Genomic DNA, 17,357 nt, shown 5'->3' with positions numbered 1-17,357 from the left:
CATTTTTACATTTTGACAATCCTGACACTCATCGTATATGAGAAACCTAATCTAGATCCCTACCTTTTCCGTGGGTCTTTGCTTCAATTATCTCACTGATGCGCCCTGGCCCAACTGCATTCTGGGCCGTCAGGGTGAATTTGTACCAGGTGCCACACTTAAGGTTTTCCAGACGGTAGGAACGCTCACTGGGGCTGATGGGAAAACTACCCCACTGCTCACTGTTGTCCTCTGAGTACTGCAGGATGTAACCTGTGGAGGAAAATGGTGGGGAAAAAAATATATTTTTCAGGAGATCACCACCATCATTTGTGAGTCATCCTCAATGTCTGTATTTAATTTAATAGCCATCCACTACACACAAAAGTGTTAGGATGACAGACTGAGGACAGGCTGATCGACCGACCAGCATCACCAGCCCTCGAGCGCTCCACAAGCAAGGCTAAAAATAGACAATTGTAAGCTTAGGTGTGTGTATTCCAGTGATGGATGATGCTGGGAGTGGGGAAGCAAAACAAATATCACAGAGAAGGTATCATGGACAGCTTTTATAGCGACTACAACTCTGAAGACAGCAGCGCCCTGATTAGGAGCAATGATAAATCACCACACACTGTCCTACTGTGATTGCGCTTTCTTCAAGATGGAGCGCTTTAATCTCTCACTTAAATGGACCTAATCTTCTCTGCTGCTTTTTAATCTATCTTTTAGCTCACAAGTATTCAGCCGCACCTCCATATAATGAGAAACAAGAACAGGGATGTTAGGACGTGAAGGAGAAGGTGATACTGGTTACCACAAGCAGCTGAGGGGAGGTGATTGTTTCTGCATGAAGGATAGTGTATGTAGTTGAAGCATATTCTTGTTTGTATACATCACATTTTGCTGTAATTAAACTGTCCATTGTGTTGTTTCAAATGTATCTGTTGTGTATCTATGTGCCAGTGTGTCACTCTCACCTCTGATGGAGCTCCCTCCGTTGTCTCCAGGTATCCATGACAACGTGATTGATGTGGTGGTAGTCTTGGTGACTGTGAGGCGTGGCTGGTCAGGAGGGACTGTGGGTATGAGGAAAAGTTCATTGCACTGTTAGTATTCACATTAATTGCCTCATGTTGTCTTATCCAGTTCCCAGTCTTTAAAAGCAACACGATGCTCCCTGTTGACACACCGTGACAACACTTCTGGGCCAGTGCTGTTGGGAATATTTTGTTCCCTCTCTTTTTGTGTTTTTACCTGAACTTGCAGCTACAGGAATGATAAGAGGGAGAAATAAACGTGTGCTTAGAAGTATGATTAGATACAAAAAGGCACATACATCATCTGTTGATGAAATCAATAACAGCATATGTTATATAACCTAAGGCTTATTCAAGTTCCAAGCACAATCTACAATTCAGTGTCTGTTAAATTAGCTGTGTTCCTCTGTATAAAATATGTTGTCACCCAGGACACCATTATGACTATTTTATGTAAGTTTAACAGTTCTTTCACAACAATGGAATTGTGTGGCATGGAGGCCGAAACTACATCAAGTTTTATCTTATTATAAAATGCCTGGAAGCAGGATAAATTGTTGGTTTTAGTCTCTTCGGGGACATTAAGCTCAGTAAAAAACAAAACAATGCAGACCTTCTTCTTTAACTCTCTACAATGTTGTTATCATGTAGGAGCTTTCTCTAAATTAAGATTTTGTGTACTGCATTGCTTCATTAAGATGAATTGATCAGTGAGGTAGCCATACTACAGGCACTACTTGCCTTGGACTTGCAGATTGAGTGTGATCTCATCTGACCCCCAGTTGTTGCTGGCCACACAGCTGTAGTTCCCAGAATCCTCTGCTTTTACTGTGCGGATGATGAAGCTGCCGTTGCCATGGACACTACGACGCCCATCCACCAAGACAGGGGTAGGAGTCCCATTGGTGCTGGAAAAAAAAACAGAAACAAAGTTAGGAATATTATTACTACCTGAAAATTTGACCAATATTACATTATTATTTGTGTATGACTTACTTTCCCTTGAGCCACTTGATGGTGGGAGGAGGGTCTCCAACAGCCTTGCATGGTAAAACTATGTCTTTCATCCAGGGGGTGGTCACTGTCCCATTAAAGGTCAAAATTCTGGCTGGAGCTGAAACAGCACAAACACACAGCTGTAGCATGTAACACAAATCCATTAAAATGCTGCATGTCTTGTTGCCATTCATCCCTGGCTAAAAAGTGCCAGTGAATGAGTGCGTAATTATGTAAATTGTGTAAAAATAGTCATATAGTATGAGGCTAAAGAATACTCAAGGAGATTGTTAAGTATTTTAAGTTAATATGGTGTACCTTTGGCCAGAGGCTCCACTGTGATCTTTTCGCTGTTATTGCCATGACCAGCAGCAGTCACCGCCACCACCCAGATACTGTACTGTCTGTTCCGAGCCAAATTTGGGATCCTGTAGAAATATTTATCTGGAGACGCCTCAAACTCGCTCATCACCTGCAAAACCGGAGAGAGGGAAAAACTTCATGTATCACTGGGAAGGAGCAGGGTTCAGTGTGCCGAAGTGGTAATTCAGAGCGTCATGTGGCAGCAAGGGTGTACATGATTTCAGCGTGGGTACCGTAGTCAATATGAATCATAATTAAGTGCATGTGTGATTTATTATCATACAAGATCACTTTTCCTGTCTGTGAAGAACTGGGTAGGGCAGTGGAAGAAAACCAATGAACATTTTGTGGTATATAAATACTATTACCATCGGATGCAGGTTAGAGCAGAAGACGATGTATTTCCTGATGATGCCGTTGAGTTTGAGTGGAGGCAGCCAGGAGACAAACACCACAGAGCTGCTGGAAGCTGCAGCCTTCACCCCCGCTGGAGGACCAGGAACTATAGAGGAAGACAAGAGGGTAAGAGTATGCATGAGTATGTATAGTAGTTTAAGTGACTATTGCTTTATATCCTACTTGAATAAGCAGAATTAAAGTATGTGATGTAGGTTCAACAGACCTGAAAAACCCTAGTTTGTACCATATACCTTTGACGTGTGTGTGTTGTTATTGTTCAAAAATGTCTTTCAGTATAAATTAATTGGTCTGATACATAACTGAAAATCTAAGGTATAATTGAAGTGGTTAAAATATACAGTATTCTACTTGTTAACTTATCCCTACATGACTTAAAGTAAGAGTCTGAATTGATTGAATTGGTTTCAGAACCTGAAAACACCTAAAGCTAAAGCAATATGCAATAAATGTTTCAACAGATAACAGATTTCTTTGTTTTGTAAGATTTAAGATTAACATAAACTTGAGTTTGCTATCTCTCTCATAACCAGTTCTGTGGCATACCATCCTCTTTAGTGCGCACGTAGATCTGTTCACTGCGGACACCATCTCCAGCGTTGGTGAAGGCTAAGACCTGGATGCTGTAGTTGGTGTACTTCTCCAAACCGTCCAGCTCCAGAGATGGCTGACTGGTGGTCACGTTCCTGATTTCTCCCAGTTCTGAAACAGTGGAGGGAGATACATTAATAAGCCTGCACTTATATATTGTATTGATATTGGTTTCCTCTGATAATAAGGGTTAGATCTTTGTTTTAGTGTAACAGAGGAATTGACTTTAAATGTTATCGTGGACTCTAAGTACTCCACTATAATATAGAGTTTCAATTAAACAGCCATAACATTTTTATTTGCATTTTCAACGGTTCACAATGCGTCTCCTCTCCTCTCCTCTCCTCTCCTCTCCTCTCCTCTCCTCTCCACTCCTCTCCTCTCCTCTCCGCTCCTCTCCTCTCCTCTCCTCTCCTCTCCTCTCCTCTCCTCTCCTCTCCTCTCCTCTCCTCTCCTCTCCTCTCCTCTCCTCTCCTCTCCTCTCTTCTCCTCTCCTCTCCTCTCCTCTCCTCTCCTCTCCTCTCCTCTCCTCTCCTCTCCTCATGTCCTGTCACTCAGAGCTGAAGCAGTGGGCCTCAGTGAGTTATTGCATTGTGAATTATTGATGGATACTGGCCAGACTGCAGGTTGGATCACTGCTGAACAGTGCAGTATATAAACAAGGGGAAAACACAGGAACCAAATATATTCCCTCTGTGCACTGCAGGGTTCATATGCCCATTGTTGATCAGCATTAGAAAAACAAATACTGTTATGCAGGGCAAACTATTTGAAAAATCAAGTGTGTAAATAATCCAATATATTCTAGAGAGGTAACACAACCTGAGATCAAAATGATATAGTAAGTGCAAATTTGCCACATTGTATTATTTTCCTGAAAATAACTGCTTTTATTTCAAAATTGTACAAAACTTGGTATATAATTTTAGAAAACACAATACACACACAGTTTGAATCACTCAATTCTGTGACACACAACAGCATATTACAGTATGACAATACCACAGCTTCCCCTAGTGGATGAACCGTGACAGCAAGCAACAGAAATGCCAAAGACAGTGTTGATGACTTAGAATATAGAGTTAAATAGTAAGGTAACTTTATTGATCTATAAATTATATCAGTGTTTGTATGTGTGGATGTTAATACCTCCGTCAGGCAGGTTGGCCCAGTAGATGACTCTGTAGCCCTGCAGGTTTCCATTGAGGGACTCTCTGGGCAGCGGCATCCAGGAGAGAGAGATGACCTCTGGAGACTTGGCAACAGCCAGGACATTTTCAGGGGACCGAGACGGCACTAATAGAAAAAAAGAGAAGAAAGAATATTGGTGAGGAGGCTTAATGGATGCTTCAGTGGAAATATCAGAGACCGTAACCTCATGTCAGCAATACATGGAGAACCCAAAATAAGATGTTTTGTTCTTATCAAATGTGAAAAAAAGTATTAAATTGTTTCATTACAGTCAGTAAAAATCATATTAAGAATACTTAAAGAGTACGTTTGAAATATTTGGTACATTCTGTTGAAGAAATTATAGCAATCCATAAATGTATTCCCACCATTGAGTTAAATTGGAAAATGATTAGGGGTCTCAAAAAATAAGGACCTATTTACATTTTATTTACTACCCATCCGGCTCCATTATAGCCATGACCAGAGTGGCGCTGAAGGTAAATTGGATGTGTGTCTGATGTAGTTCAATACATGCCCAGTAGGTGGTAGACTTTTACATAGGATTGCTTTGAGTTTATTTGAGACTTAATGCATCTGAAGGTGAAAGGGATTGGAGGAATCTGGTTCAAAACTCAATGATTCAGTTCAAAATAAAAAATCAAACTGCAACTAATACACAGAATAAAAATAACAGCATATCATGTTTGCACGTGGACTCCAGCCTTAGACATAACACATATATAACACATCACATCACCCACATGCCCTGCTTACCATCCTCCAGGGTTTTGGTGACCACCTGCTGTGAAGATGGTCCAGTCCCTGCCCTGTTAGCAGCCTGCACCACCACGCTGTACTGAGTGAACTTCTTCAGGTTGTCCAGCAAGATGCTCTCTGTGGTGTCTCCTGTGGTGTCCACACTAATGATAGTGAACTGGTGGCTCCCGCCAGGACTGTACTCCCTGTAGCCCACCTGGTAACCACGGATCACACCGTTCTGCAGGTGCTTCTGAGGAGGCTGCAAGACGACGATTAACAGAGCAAAAAACAGTCAGAGGACTTAACACCGACCGCTTTTACAGCAAACAGGACTGTGTTTAGATGACTCTACAAGGTTATGCATCCGAACTTTATCCATTACATATGAAATACTATTAACTACGTGTTTGGTCAGTTTTATACATGTATAAACAATCCTAACCAAATGATCATCGTCTAACCCCCACTAGGTGTAAAGCTTGACAGGGGATCATGAGGACTTCTTGATTTTAAGTGGTAAGAAGGTCTAAGACTTGTTTTTATTATACAGTATATCTCAACATTTCATTAATTTCTGTATTGACCCCAACTAAATCTAATTGTTAATTTTAATGTTTTGATTTTTATATGAAATACAAATGAGGATAAGGGTGCAATGAAGTCATGAACACAAACTATATATTCACTCTCCGCCAAATAGCTTTGTTCTGCATTAGAAAGGTTTGCAGTTAAAGCAACCAAAGAGCTAACAGAACAATGGCCAAGCATCAAGAAGAAGAAACTGCATAGTTTGTCAGAATTATGTTATTTAAAAATATAAGAAATATATAATACAGACACAGTATTGTATAAAAAAGTTCCTAATAATATGAGGAAACTCATCTCTGATGCAATATTCACAGGACAAAAAATCTGCTCAATAAGTTTTACTCAAACTTCTTCAGATATTGTGTTCATTATTTGGATTAACTGTACAGTTGATCAGTTTGCATTGAATATAACATGAACTATTAATAAAATGTGTCACTTCTTCAGTTAACTCAAAGATAGAATGGGGGTCCCTGAAGGAAAAAGGGTGAAAACTGCTGGTTTAAGCTATTTTAATACCTGGTATTTATTTATTTCAATCACATCCACATTGGTAAAGTGATTGCTGGTGTTTCATATATTATCATTTGATGTTTAATTCATTCAGTAATCACTGATGAGATGTACATCATAGAATATTCTACATGCTGGTATGCATTTCAAAGCCTCAGCTCAGAGTAAGACACGTGACATTTGACTGCACCTTCCAGGAAACTCTGATGCTCTGAGGGGAGTTGGACTCCAGAGTGACATCTTGTGGAGGGCCGTCAGGAGCTGTAAATGAAGCACATCACTCAACATTACTGCACGCTTGTGTCTAAATGGGAGAGATGATCCACCATCAAGAACAATTTAGTTTTTCTCCCTTTAAATTACACTAGATGGTGCTGTTGAGTTGAGAATGTATTCCTATTCATGCTCTTGCACATCATGCACCTTACTGCTTAATAATCTTCTTTTTTAAAACTTGTATTATCATCAAATTTAACCTTTTGCAATAATGTGAGAAATGATACATGTTTTATTTAATTTGAAGTTCACGACTTTATTTTAGCAATGAATCCAGTAAAATGTGCTGTTTTAATGTGCTGTTATGCCTGTGGGGGGACCATTACAAGCAATAGAAGATAAGTGAACACTGATTGAGCTGACTAAAAGCAACAGTGAACTGATCTGTTTCCCCAGATATAAAAGATGATAGCCTCCATTTAAAACAACCATAAAATAAATGTTCTAGATGACTCAACAGGTCTGAGGGGCAAGAGAAAATGGACACTTTATCAGAATAGGTCTCTTTCTAAACCAGCATTTTGGCAGCACGTTAGTTTTCTAAAGACCAAAATTAAAGTATTAAAATAAATTATGGCGACAGTATAATGTTAATAATATCCAAATGGACACTTTTAAAGAGTGTGAATTGGTGATAGTGTAGTTTAATTTTGTGTTCTGTAAAAATGATTTCAGCTGTACCCACGACTGACAACTAACCCCTTCACATTTTACAATTTTATGATACTTTTCAGTCACGAATGTTATAAGTGACTGAAAAGTACCATATTTGAATAGTTAGTTTTAGTATGAAGTCAGTGAAAACTGTTGCAAATGTGTGTAAAGGTCCTTATGAGAAGCTCACTAACCTGCTTCATCCGTAGTGATGGTGAGCTCATTGCTAGGGTTGCTGTTGCCGATGATGTTCTTGGCAACCATGCGGATGTTGTAAGTGGAAGAAGGGTGGAGGTCAATGATAGTGGCCTGGTTGAGCTGGGGTGACACATCTTTGGTTACCTGGGCTGATAGCCATGAAGCTAGAAGAAGCAGGGAGAGAGAAGGTGATGTGTAATTATCCACACATGCCATTTTCCACACATAGTTCACTGCATTCCAGTCACCTCTACCTGATTTGTTCTTGCACTCAATGTCATAGCCTGTGATGGGGCTGTTGCCATCGAAACCCATGGTCCAGCGGAGAGCAATAGTCCGATCTTTGACCTCCCGGATCTCCACTTCTGGAGGGTCGGGAGGTTCTGGGTAAGAATGTGAACACAACAGTGTGTGAGAGATAGACAGAGATAGTGGGAAAGACAGACAATATGGAGTCTTGAAATGAAAATAGATAGCGGGCAGACAAGACAGATGTATCAGTTTTACTCTATCTGTGATTTCCTTGGTGAGCGATTAGGGGGAACAGCAAAGAGCAGGAGTCGCACCATGCAGCAATTAAATTAATACATGAATGAATTAAGTAATAAATGACTGAAAACTTTCCTATGCCCGAGGGAATTTTGTCTTCTTCCAAACAAACCCAGGGGGAAAAAAAGCTCCAACTGTGAGCAGAACTGAGTGTGAGGCGGAGAGAGCTTACCTTGCACTGTCAGCTGAATGATGCCTCGGTCCTCACCGAAGGAGTTGATGGCATGACAGGAGAAGAACCCAGAGTCCTCACGAACAGTAGGCATAATCTACAGAGAGACACAGAACATTCAAGGCTGGATAGAGACTCTGACTTTTCTTTATGAGTGTAAAATTATGCTTCATCCCGCTTGATTTTCAAAATGGAGGCAAGTCAGTGTATTTAACTTTAATATTTCTATCCTTTACTTATAATTTAATCAGAGGAAGTAAAACTTCTGGTAGGATTTGGTAAACCATGTGGGCTACTTAACTACTCAATTATCTCAAGGCACATACTATACAGTATTTCTTGCCGTTTTATAATATTGCAATACACGTGCTCGTTCATACTGTGTTTTAATAACCATCAAATTGAACTGGAAGGTAGCTCTTTAATATTTCATACTCTACTTGTAGATTTTAAGATTATGTGAGTGTATTCCAGCCTGAATTCACTCTGCCATGCCCCACTCTCTGCTTTCCATCTGTCTGAACAGATAAAAATGACTGAAGGCTGGTTCACTCCCCAAAAATTAGATAGAAAAATGTGTGAAAACAGAATTCCAGGCACCCACCACCAGTGTAGAAATGACTTCGTCGGCCACTTCTTTGCTGGTGACCACATATCGGCTGGTCTCCGGGTTGATGATGCGTTCTTCTTTCTCCCAACGCACCATTATGGGCTTCTCACCGTGGGCTATGCAGCTCATCCTCTTCTCCTCACCCTGTGTGGCCAGTGTGGTGTTTGGGTAGGAGGTGATCATGGCTGGGACTGGATGGAGGTGACAGAAAAGTCAGAGGAGGGGAGCAGGGAGGACAAGAATGGGGAGGAAGGAGATGAAGAATAGACAATGACATAAATTGGTTAAAATATCTAGATTTTGGCCATTTTATGTACATCGTCGTCATAAGTGTGATATCAAAAATCGGGTTTCTCAACAGAGTATGTACTTCTTCCCACCCAAGGACCACTTTGGAAATAATGCTTTCATAGTCCCATGAGTTGATCAAAAGAGAAAGAGAAGACAGAATCTCTTTCTGAAAAACACAGCACATACGCAATCTCTAACTCTGTATTTCTTGTCTCTTACCCGAGATGGCTTCCTTTTCCCTTTTTCTCTGACAATTATGACAACCATTTAAACACACAAGGGACCATCATGAAGTCATGTTTGAGTCTACCTGTCTCCACTAATACGTGGAGATTGAAAGCTCTCCAGGTAAGAATGCGCCTGCTTTGATAACGACAGCCAACGGTAACGTGCCGCTTTTTGAGGATGAGGCAGAGGAACGGAGAAGAAAGTAGTGACTCCTGATTGAACTCCCATCGGTCTGAGAGTGCATCCAGTCTGGATCTATGCCGTAACTGCACGCCAGGCTCATTAGCAACACATCCAGCCAGTGTGTGTGTTGTGAATGTCTCTCACCCAGACTACTCACAGTCTGTACTCACACTATTCTCATACTCACACTTTCTTTCATTCTGTCTTTTTCTCCGTACTGCATGAGGCCGTCTCCCGATTATAACCCTCACTGAGACTTTCAGGTGCTATTCACAGTATAATGATCTCTAAAGTGTGAAGCTCCTGAATTGGATTACACCATATTAGTTCTGAAGCTCTGAGCAGCACATTACGGATATCATCCTAATTATTATTATAGACATCACAATGCAGGTAAAATAATTTAAACTATTTGATAACGTTGCTGCCAGTGGCTTGTTGGCTTATGAGAATCTCTTTAAGAGGAATCAAGCACAGGAATCCGTTCAAAGCTACATGCGAAGAGGGAAATGACTGGAAACCTTTGAACCGTTAATGCAGTGTCAAAAATAATGCTGCAGTTCTCTTGAGTGCCATTCATGAGTGTGCAACAACCAACTTTTAAAATAAACAAGGAAGAGAGAGAGAGAGAGAGAGAGAGAGAGAGAGAGAGAGAGAGAGAGAGAGAGAGAGAGAGAGAGAGAGAGAGAGAGAGAGAGAGAGAGAGAGAGAGAGAGAGACATTCAACAGCTGTCGTTTCAGATGATGGAGGGGGAAAAACTGCATAGGCTAACAACTAACCAACTGTCTTCCATACAATTTAGAATAAAGTTAAATTATGTCTTAATCCTTTCAAAAATGATTTGTTTTTTGATCCCTGAACATACAACATTAAACTTGAGATGCAAAGATTGAATTTTTTTAATTTTTTTTATTTTTGGATTATTTTTCTGATTTAATTTAATCTATAAATGTCTGAGAATTTTATAGCTTAATAGCTTTTTTTGTATGACCATCAGTCGTTGATGGTTTGCTTGACACTTACATCTGAATTAATAGGGTTTTTTTGGCCACTTGGGGGCAGCAGAAACGAGCTGTAGTCACAAAATCGACATATAATCATATAATAATTTGTAAAATTGCTATGAGGAACTGTTTAAATAAGCAAGCAGATAAGGAGCAACATTATCATTCGTTGGTGACCTGACAAATGTACGTCCAATATTTAATCACCCTTTAGCTCTGTTTTGGTCTCCACCTACCCACGAGGGAAATATCAAGCTGATTAGCTACTAAATGCTTCACTGTGTTCATCATGTGGGTTTTTAAAGCTTTATCACAGAAAACTGTTGTTTGCCGCATGTGAGTGAAACCAAAACAATAAAGCTGTGGCCGTGAAACCAAAACAATTAGCTTAAAGATGTTATAAATCTCCGTACAACAGCAGATTTGAATGATTGCCTGTGGGTCTGTTTCGTTTGATCAGGTGTTATTGAAATATTTATTAGAGGAGATTTCAATTATCAGAATTATTCTTTTGAGTGACCATATGATAAATGTTTATTTATGTTACACATTGAAGTACTAATTTAAAGATTTCTAGTATCTGTGGGGTACATATGTTCTGTAGTGAATTCAGTACTATGTCATTGAAAAGGACAGTAGTGGCAGCTACATGTAGCAGATAATGCTGTAGCAGTGGTTGGAGGCCTTCTCCTCCAAGAGAGATGCAATATGTGTGTTTGAGTCAGAGTGTGAATGTCTGTACACTCCTGAATAATGTCTCTGTGTGCATGTGTATGAGTGTTACACTGCATGTGCATATGTATGAATGTGAGTGGATGAGAGTGTGTGTCTGGGGGAGCTAAGTGGGCGAACACAGAGAGCAGAAAAGACTTGTGCTCATGACACATCTCAGCCGCACTACACGATGGAAGAGAGAGAGAGAGAGCATGACCCCTGCAGCGCTAACTATGATCCCTCTCCCTCTGCCTCGCTCTCTCACTCCATCTCCCTCCTCAGGCTCCCACCAGGATAGCGATGATTTAATGATGAGAGAGACCACTTTGATTATTCATACACAGCAGACAAGTCCGCTGGCCATGCTGTTCTCTCACACAGACACACACGTTCGAACATATACAGACATGCACGGATAAAGACAGATACATACACCCTTGCACTTTCAGTAATGCACAAATAAAACAAACAGAAACAGAAACTGGCCTTTCAAACATGGACAGTGTGCATGCCTGCACCCTGACAAGAAAAGAAGTTAAGATGCACACGCACAAACCAGTGCAAAACAAAACAGAAGCAATGACACACATAAATAACCAGACACACAATTTAGAAATGCACACATGGCTCCCCACACAAACTGTATTCCCCTGGGTCAAACTGTATTTGTAGATAACTTTGTGCTAATTTGTTTTGGCCTTCCACAAGCACCAGTCTGGTACAGTCTGCTTGTAGAAGGATTTCCAGGAAGGTTAGAAATACAAGTCAATTAGAGTACTTGAAATTATAATGAATCATCTATTAAACTGTACTTGTGTGAATGGCAATTTTCCTGACAGTGTTTGAATTTACCCAGTGTGTTAAATCTAAGCTATCCTGTAGTGTGGCCAGGCTGCAGATTATTTTTGCTCCATTGTTATTTATTATTTCAGTGCTACATGTAAAATGTAGCTACTTGTTTGTGCAATTATCTGTATGAGGGGTCGACCAGTTTTGGATTTTTAAGGCTTAAAGCTGGAGTGCAGGAGTTTTGTCTCCCCCTTCTGCTGTAGCATACTCCGCTGCTACTGTTGCAGCTGTAAAATGGTGGATAATTTGGAAACTGGAAATGTTACACAGAGTTGAAAACAGGAAGCAAACAGTGGTCTTCTGCAGCAAAGTCCACTTTTTGACTGGCATCTAGCCATCCAACCAAGACAACTCATCCTAAAAAGGCAAAAATCATCTTATCAAGTCACCTTAAACTGATGTAATCTGAACTGCATCACTTCCATGGGTCATAATTACTACGCCAGCTAAATGGCGTACATGTATCTATTATATCTATTGTATTAGATTTTTTTGGCTGGCCAGAATTTTAGACCTACTATATTGTTTAAGTTTACAATTGAAAAATAAACTTGTCAGTGCCCCCTGGTGGACAAATGATGTAATAGCAACACTGTTTCTTTACCCTAATCCTATCTTTGGGAGTTGTACAGCACTTTCTTGTCACTTACAGTATCATCTGACGGACATGTCAACACTGATACTGTATCTTTGATAAGCTAGATTCAGCCAATGTATTGCTGAGGCTCTAATTTATAAACTGTAAATTCAAATCCAGAGTTAAATAGCACACAAACAAAAATCCCCCATACACACAGACTCCTTCAACGTGTCTCTTCTTTTTTCTCCACAGCACATTTTCTTCTTTGAAGCAGCCAACAAAAATTAAAAGGGTATGCTGCTTGTGTTTCTGTGCGTGCACGACTGTGCATGTAGGCATGTGTGCTTATGTGTGTGTGCGTGCGTGCACCCTCAACCCCCACCCACCCCCGACATGATGGAATGTGTCAGACTTGGGACTGCCAACGTTTAAACCTCATCTCTTATTCACTCGCAGCCCCTCCCTCTCCCTCGCTCCCCACACCATCATCCCCTTTCCCACTGCCCCCGCGCAGGAAATCGCTGATTTATTTTGCATAGCAACTATGAATTTTAAGTGAGTCCTATTAAAAGAGTCTCCTCAGCCCCTTCTCTAAATGTTATTGCTTCTTAACAGGGGCTATTTTCTACTTCTAAATCTGAGGCCTTGGCAGTGCAACTTAACACTGACAAGGCTCGCGTTGGCTCATCAGAAGAGCTTGAGAAAGGGCACACAATGACAGTATGCAAAGCTCTGTGCATGTGTTCAAAAGAGGGTTTGCCATTTATGTTTGTATGTATGAGCGTATGCTTCTCTGTTTAGGTGTGTGTATGTTCCCTCCTGTGTATGAATATGCATGTATGAATATATCTGTGTGCATTTAGATATGTTTTGTGTCTTTTGTTGTTCATGCATATGTGTGAATGAAACATGCTAAATGTGCATGTATTCAAGATCTCTACCATGTGAAGTAGACTGCAGTATCTGAAATGTCCTACAGTCTTCACCAGTCTTGGTCGTGCTTCAGTGGCCCGAGCTGAGGTGAGGCTACTCACTCGCTTCCTCCTCATCTCATCTCTCCACATCTACCGTGCAGCACTCGCAGGGCCCCGGGCTAAACCTATTCTTTTTGATAGCCCATAATTGCTCGGTTGATGTATATTTTTTAATATCCAGCGATATTACAGGGGCCTGGTAATAAAACACAGGCGGGTAGAGGAGAAAGTGTGAGTGGGAAGAGGGGAGACAAGGGAGAAAGAGAAAGCAGAGGGGATAGAAAGGGAGGGAAAGGGGGGGGGGGCAGAGAGGCACAGACAGGAAGAGAGGGAGGTGTAGAGGGATAATAGATGAAGAGAGGTGGATCCTTTTATTTCTCTAGACCATGCTGTCAGTGGCACGTCTTAACCCCAACTTACCAAATGATCTTGGTGGTAAGGTGGTCTTATCATTTGCAAGATATTAAACGATTAATTGTTCGTCAAGTGAAAATAAACTGGCAGCTACTTCATCGATCATTCCTGTTATTTTTCAAGCAATAATGACAAACATTTGCTGTGAGGCAATTTTCTGCTTTTGTTTGTCATATATGATAATAAACTCAATACTTGGTTGGACAAAACAAGACATTTGATGGCATACTGTACCCTCAGGCCCTGAGCATATTGGCTTTAAAAAAAAAAGTAGTACAAAACAAAAAAAGAGTTGGAAAACTTCTTGATAATCAGCAGATAAATACCTATCACTGACCATTTACAAACCCTGCTTGGATTCACAACTAATAGGACTGAGCCTTATCATAGACTGTATAAAAGGATTTTAGCATTCATTCACTTTATAACATTTTATTTAAGACTAAAATTGAAACATACACAGACAGACAAAGACACAGAGGACAGACTAATGTATAACAATTTAAATATATGATGTACTACTCTAATATTAATCTAGGATTAAAACAATGTTGTTAGCGGAGTGATTCAATAAAGCTATAAAATGATCTGTAAACGGTGAGTAAATGTATGGTTTGTTGTGCGCAATGGGAGATTTAGACACTTGGCAGACAAACACAGCTGCCAGCAAATGAACAAGGATATAAAATGGAACAAATAATGTGTTATTTATCTTTTTAATCTTTCTCTCATCGTTGGAAATGTAAGAAACAAAGACAGCCAGAGAGTAAAGCAAATAAAGCAAAGAAACATGCTGACTGCTTTTCCCTTGAGCCCCTCGTCGGCTTCTAATTGAAATATTGACGGATTTAAATGAGGCAGAAATGCACTCAAGAGTTCCAGCATTTCCTAACGCACACATGCAGTAAAATACACTATACATGATAACAGACTATATGGTTAAAAAATAAAGAGAAATGTGTAATTGTCCTCAAACAGACACACACATGCACACACACACAAACACTGGAGAATGGACATGATGGTGTCGGTGAATACGAGCACAGTAATGGTCTCCCTTTTTCAAAACCACTCATGCGAGTAAGTACACTTTCAGAGAAAGCATCTTGAGTGTACGAGTACAGTTTAGGGTTTAAAGGGCATGAAATGTGATCTGTTGATGAGTGACAAGCATGTGACTGCGCTAGCATGTAATGACACAGCAGCCAATACCAGCAGAGGTACGACAGCCCAGAGTATTACCATAGTCCTGAGGAAATTACAGCTGTTTCCTGTAATGTAAATTATTTCAGCCGTGAAGATGACACGTTAATGCTAACTGAATCATACATGACTTAGAAGGTTTTAAATGACACTGCAAAAGAAATGTAATTCAGATGCTAATGGGCAGAGTGAATATTGATTAAATGTGTGAGTACAACTCTGTTACTGATGATAACATACTCTTATAATGTCATGAAGGTATTTTAAAGTTTGTTAACATGATTATTGATTAGCTGCAGTATTAATAAAATGTACATGGCGATTAAATGAAATCACATAAGAGTGGTTCTCAATCAAATAATTGAATGTGTGGATAGTAATGCGATTGATGAAACCTAAAAACATTTTTGAAGAAGTATTGCAAAAATTATAAGAGGTTGGTAATACTGCCCAGATCGGTTGAGTTGTTCCTGAAGGGACTAAGAGGCAGCTTTGTGCAGGGGGAGCAAAATTGTTTAAAAGTTGAATAATTATTTATTTTCTTATCAGTGAGAATGCATTCTGTAAGCAGCCAATGGGTACATTTCTAATAAGAATGAACTGTTTTGCACTGTGCCTATGGTTACAAACTGAAAAAAACAAACAAAAAACATTTGTACTTGTGCATATACACAACTGCTGTCGACTTGTGGTGAACAAAACAGAAATCAGTGAAAACTGATAACTCATCATTTATGTAATCAAATTACTGTTCAAACCGTGGATTTATCTTTCAGGGCAGAAAATGTTTTTGATATAAATGTATAAACGCTAAAACACTAAATAATGTTACCATGTTAATGAAACTACTAGTCGTTTATGAGAAGTAAGCTTACATTATTCAGCAGTGAAGTTGTCAAAATTCCCTTTGATAGTGCAAAGTACAGCATGAATCTGAAGCCTAGAGCAACAGTAGAGTGAGTTCGGTGGGTCAACTCTTGATCTCTTTCTCTCTCTCTCCTCTACTATGCAAGATAATACGACTATAAAAATCGATGAAACAGAAACTATGCACGCAATCTCAGTTTACTTCTCACACTCCCCACATCACTACAAGATGTACACACCAGAAAGACTACACACACACACACACACACACACGCCAAAGTTCTGTCTACTGTTTATTTTCTTGTAAAATGTATGCATAGCATTTTTCAAAATATCAAATATTTCAAAAAGTTGAGTGGGATCACAAAAGAAACCACACATATGCCCCTTCGTGCTCCTGCATGTTTTTTCAGTAGAACGCTGTTACAAGAAGATGGTTAGAGAAGAGAAAAGAGGAGTGGATCTGCAATGATTACAGCACTATATCATCTCTTTTATGGTGAGCATTCTTTTTTACTCTAAATGACTCAAAGACACAGTACAACAGTACAAACACCTCATGAACGAATGCTGTTCTAACATATTACATGAATTTTTCATGTTTTTATATTCTTACAAAATAATTTAGTGTAAATCTAATGTGAAACAGGCTTAATGCATGAAAATACTGAGAGCTGAGTTTAGTTAGTGAAGCTGCAGCCTCAGTGATTGTTCTGTGGCTGATAGGAAATGGAAGAAAAAGGGTTAGTACAGCTATAGGTCAACTTGCTGCATAGCAACTGGGCACTACAGTCAGGAAACTGACCTATGAAAACACAGAGAGCATGTTTGTCTCTGAGCCTGCTGCTGTAGCGCTGACAGCTTCACACAGTGGCAGCTCTCAACCTTGTACACTGCGAGGCTTAATTACAGTGACACATGAATATCCATAACGTGCCAGTTGAAATTAATAATTAAAAAAACCCTGATTTATCCAGCAGGCAAGGTCAGAGGTCAGGGTCAGTTATAAGACACTTTGCACAATTGACGTCCATCCCATCAGACTCACTTAAATGAATAAAGTTCAATGTGTGCTCCTTGTTATAGGTAAAAACGCAACTACACACATATGCTCAATTCTTTTTTCATACAGTACTTGTGTTTTATAAATCAGACTGTTGGCTGGTGAGGA

At 39.9% G+C, this 17,357-nt stretch overlaps 1 protein-coding gene across 6 annotated transcripts in view; it reads right to left on the bottom strand.

The window, feature by feature from the left end:
• The window catches only part of dscamb (Down syndrome cell adhesion molecule b), a 102,371-nt gene that overhangs the window by 11,963 nt on the left and 73,051 nt on the right, over window positions 1–17,357 (bottom strand). For all 6 annotated transcript variants that reach the window (XM_062418864.1, XM_062418867.1, XM_062418865.1 and 3 more), the window contains exons 11-24: window positions 8,873–9,069; window positions 8,269–8,365; window positions 7,802–7,930; window positions 7,544–7,711; window positions 6,610–6,680; window positions 5,334–5,577; window positions 4,536–4,682; window positions 3,342–3,497; window positions 2,747–2,880; window positions 2,334–2,487; window positions 2,016–2,133; window positions 1,761–1,927; window positions 960–1,058; window positions 64–252 (exon numbers count right to left, since the gene is read on the bottom strand). In XM_062418864.1, coding sequence (XP_062274848.1) covers window positions 64–252; window positions 960–1,058; window positions 1,761–1,927; window positions 2,016–2,133; window positions 2,334–2,487; window positions 2,747–2,880; window positions 3,342–3,497; window positions 4,536–4,682; window positions 5,334–5,577; window positions 6,610–6,680; window positions 7,544–7,711; window positions 7,802–7,930; window positions 8,269–8,365; window positions 8,873–9,069 — 2,070 coding nt within the window. The remainder of the gene's footprint in view (window positions 1–63; window positions 253–959; window positions 1,059–1,760; window positions 1,928–2,015; window positions 2,134–2,333; window positions 2,488–2,746; window positions 2,881–3,341; window positions 3,498–4,535; window positions 4,683–5,333; window positions 5,578–6,609; window positions 6,681–7,543; window positions 7,712–7,801; window positions 7,931–8,268; window positions 8,366–8,872; window positions 9,070–17,357) is intronic.

The sequence above is a fragment of the Scomber scombrus genome, chromosome 5 (genome assembly GCF_963691925.1).
Source record: "Scomber scombrus chromosome 5, fScoSco1.1, whole genome shotgun sequence".
Taxonomy (NCBI): Eukaryota; Metazoa; Chordata; class Actinopteri; order Scombriformes; family Scombridae; genus Scomber; species Scomber scombrus.
This window is presented reverse-complemented; position numbering and strand designations above follow the sequence as displayed.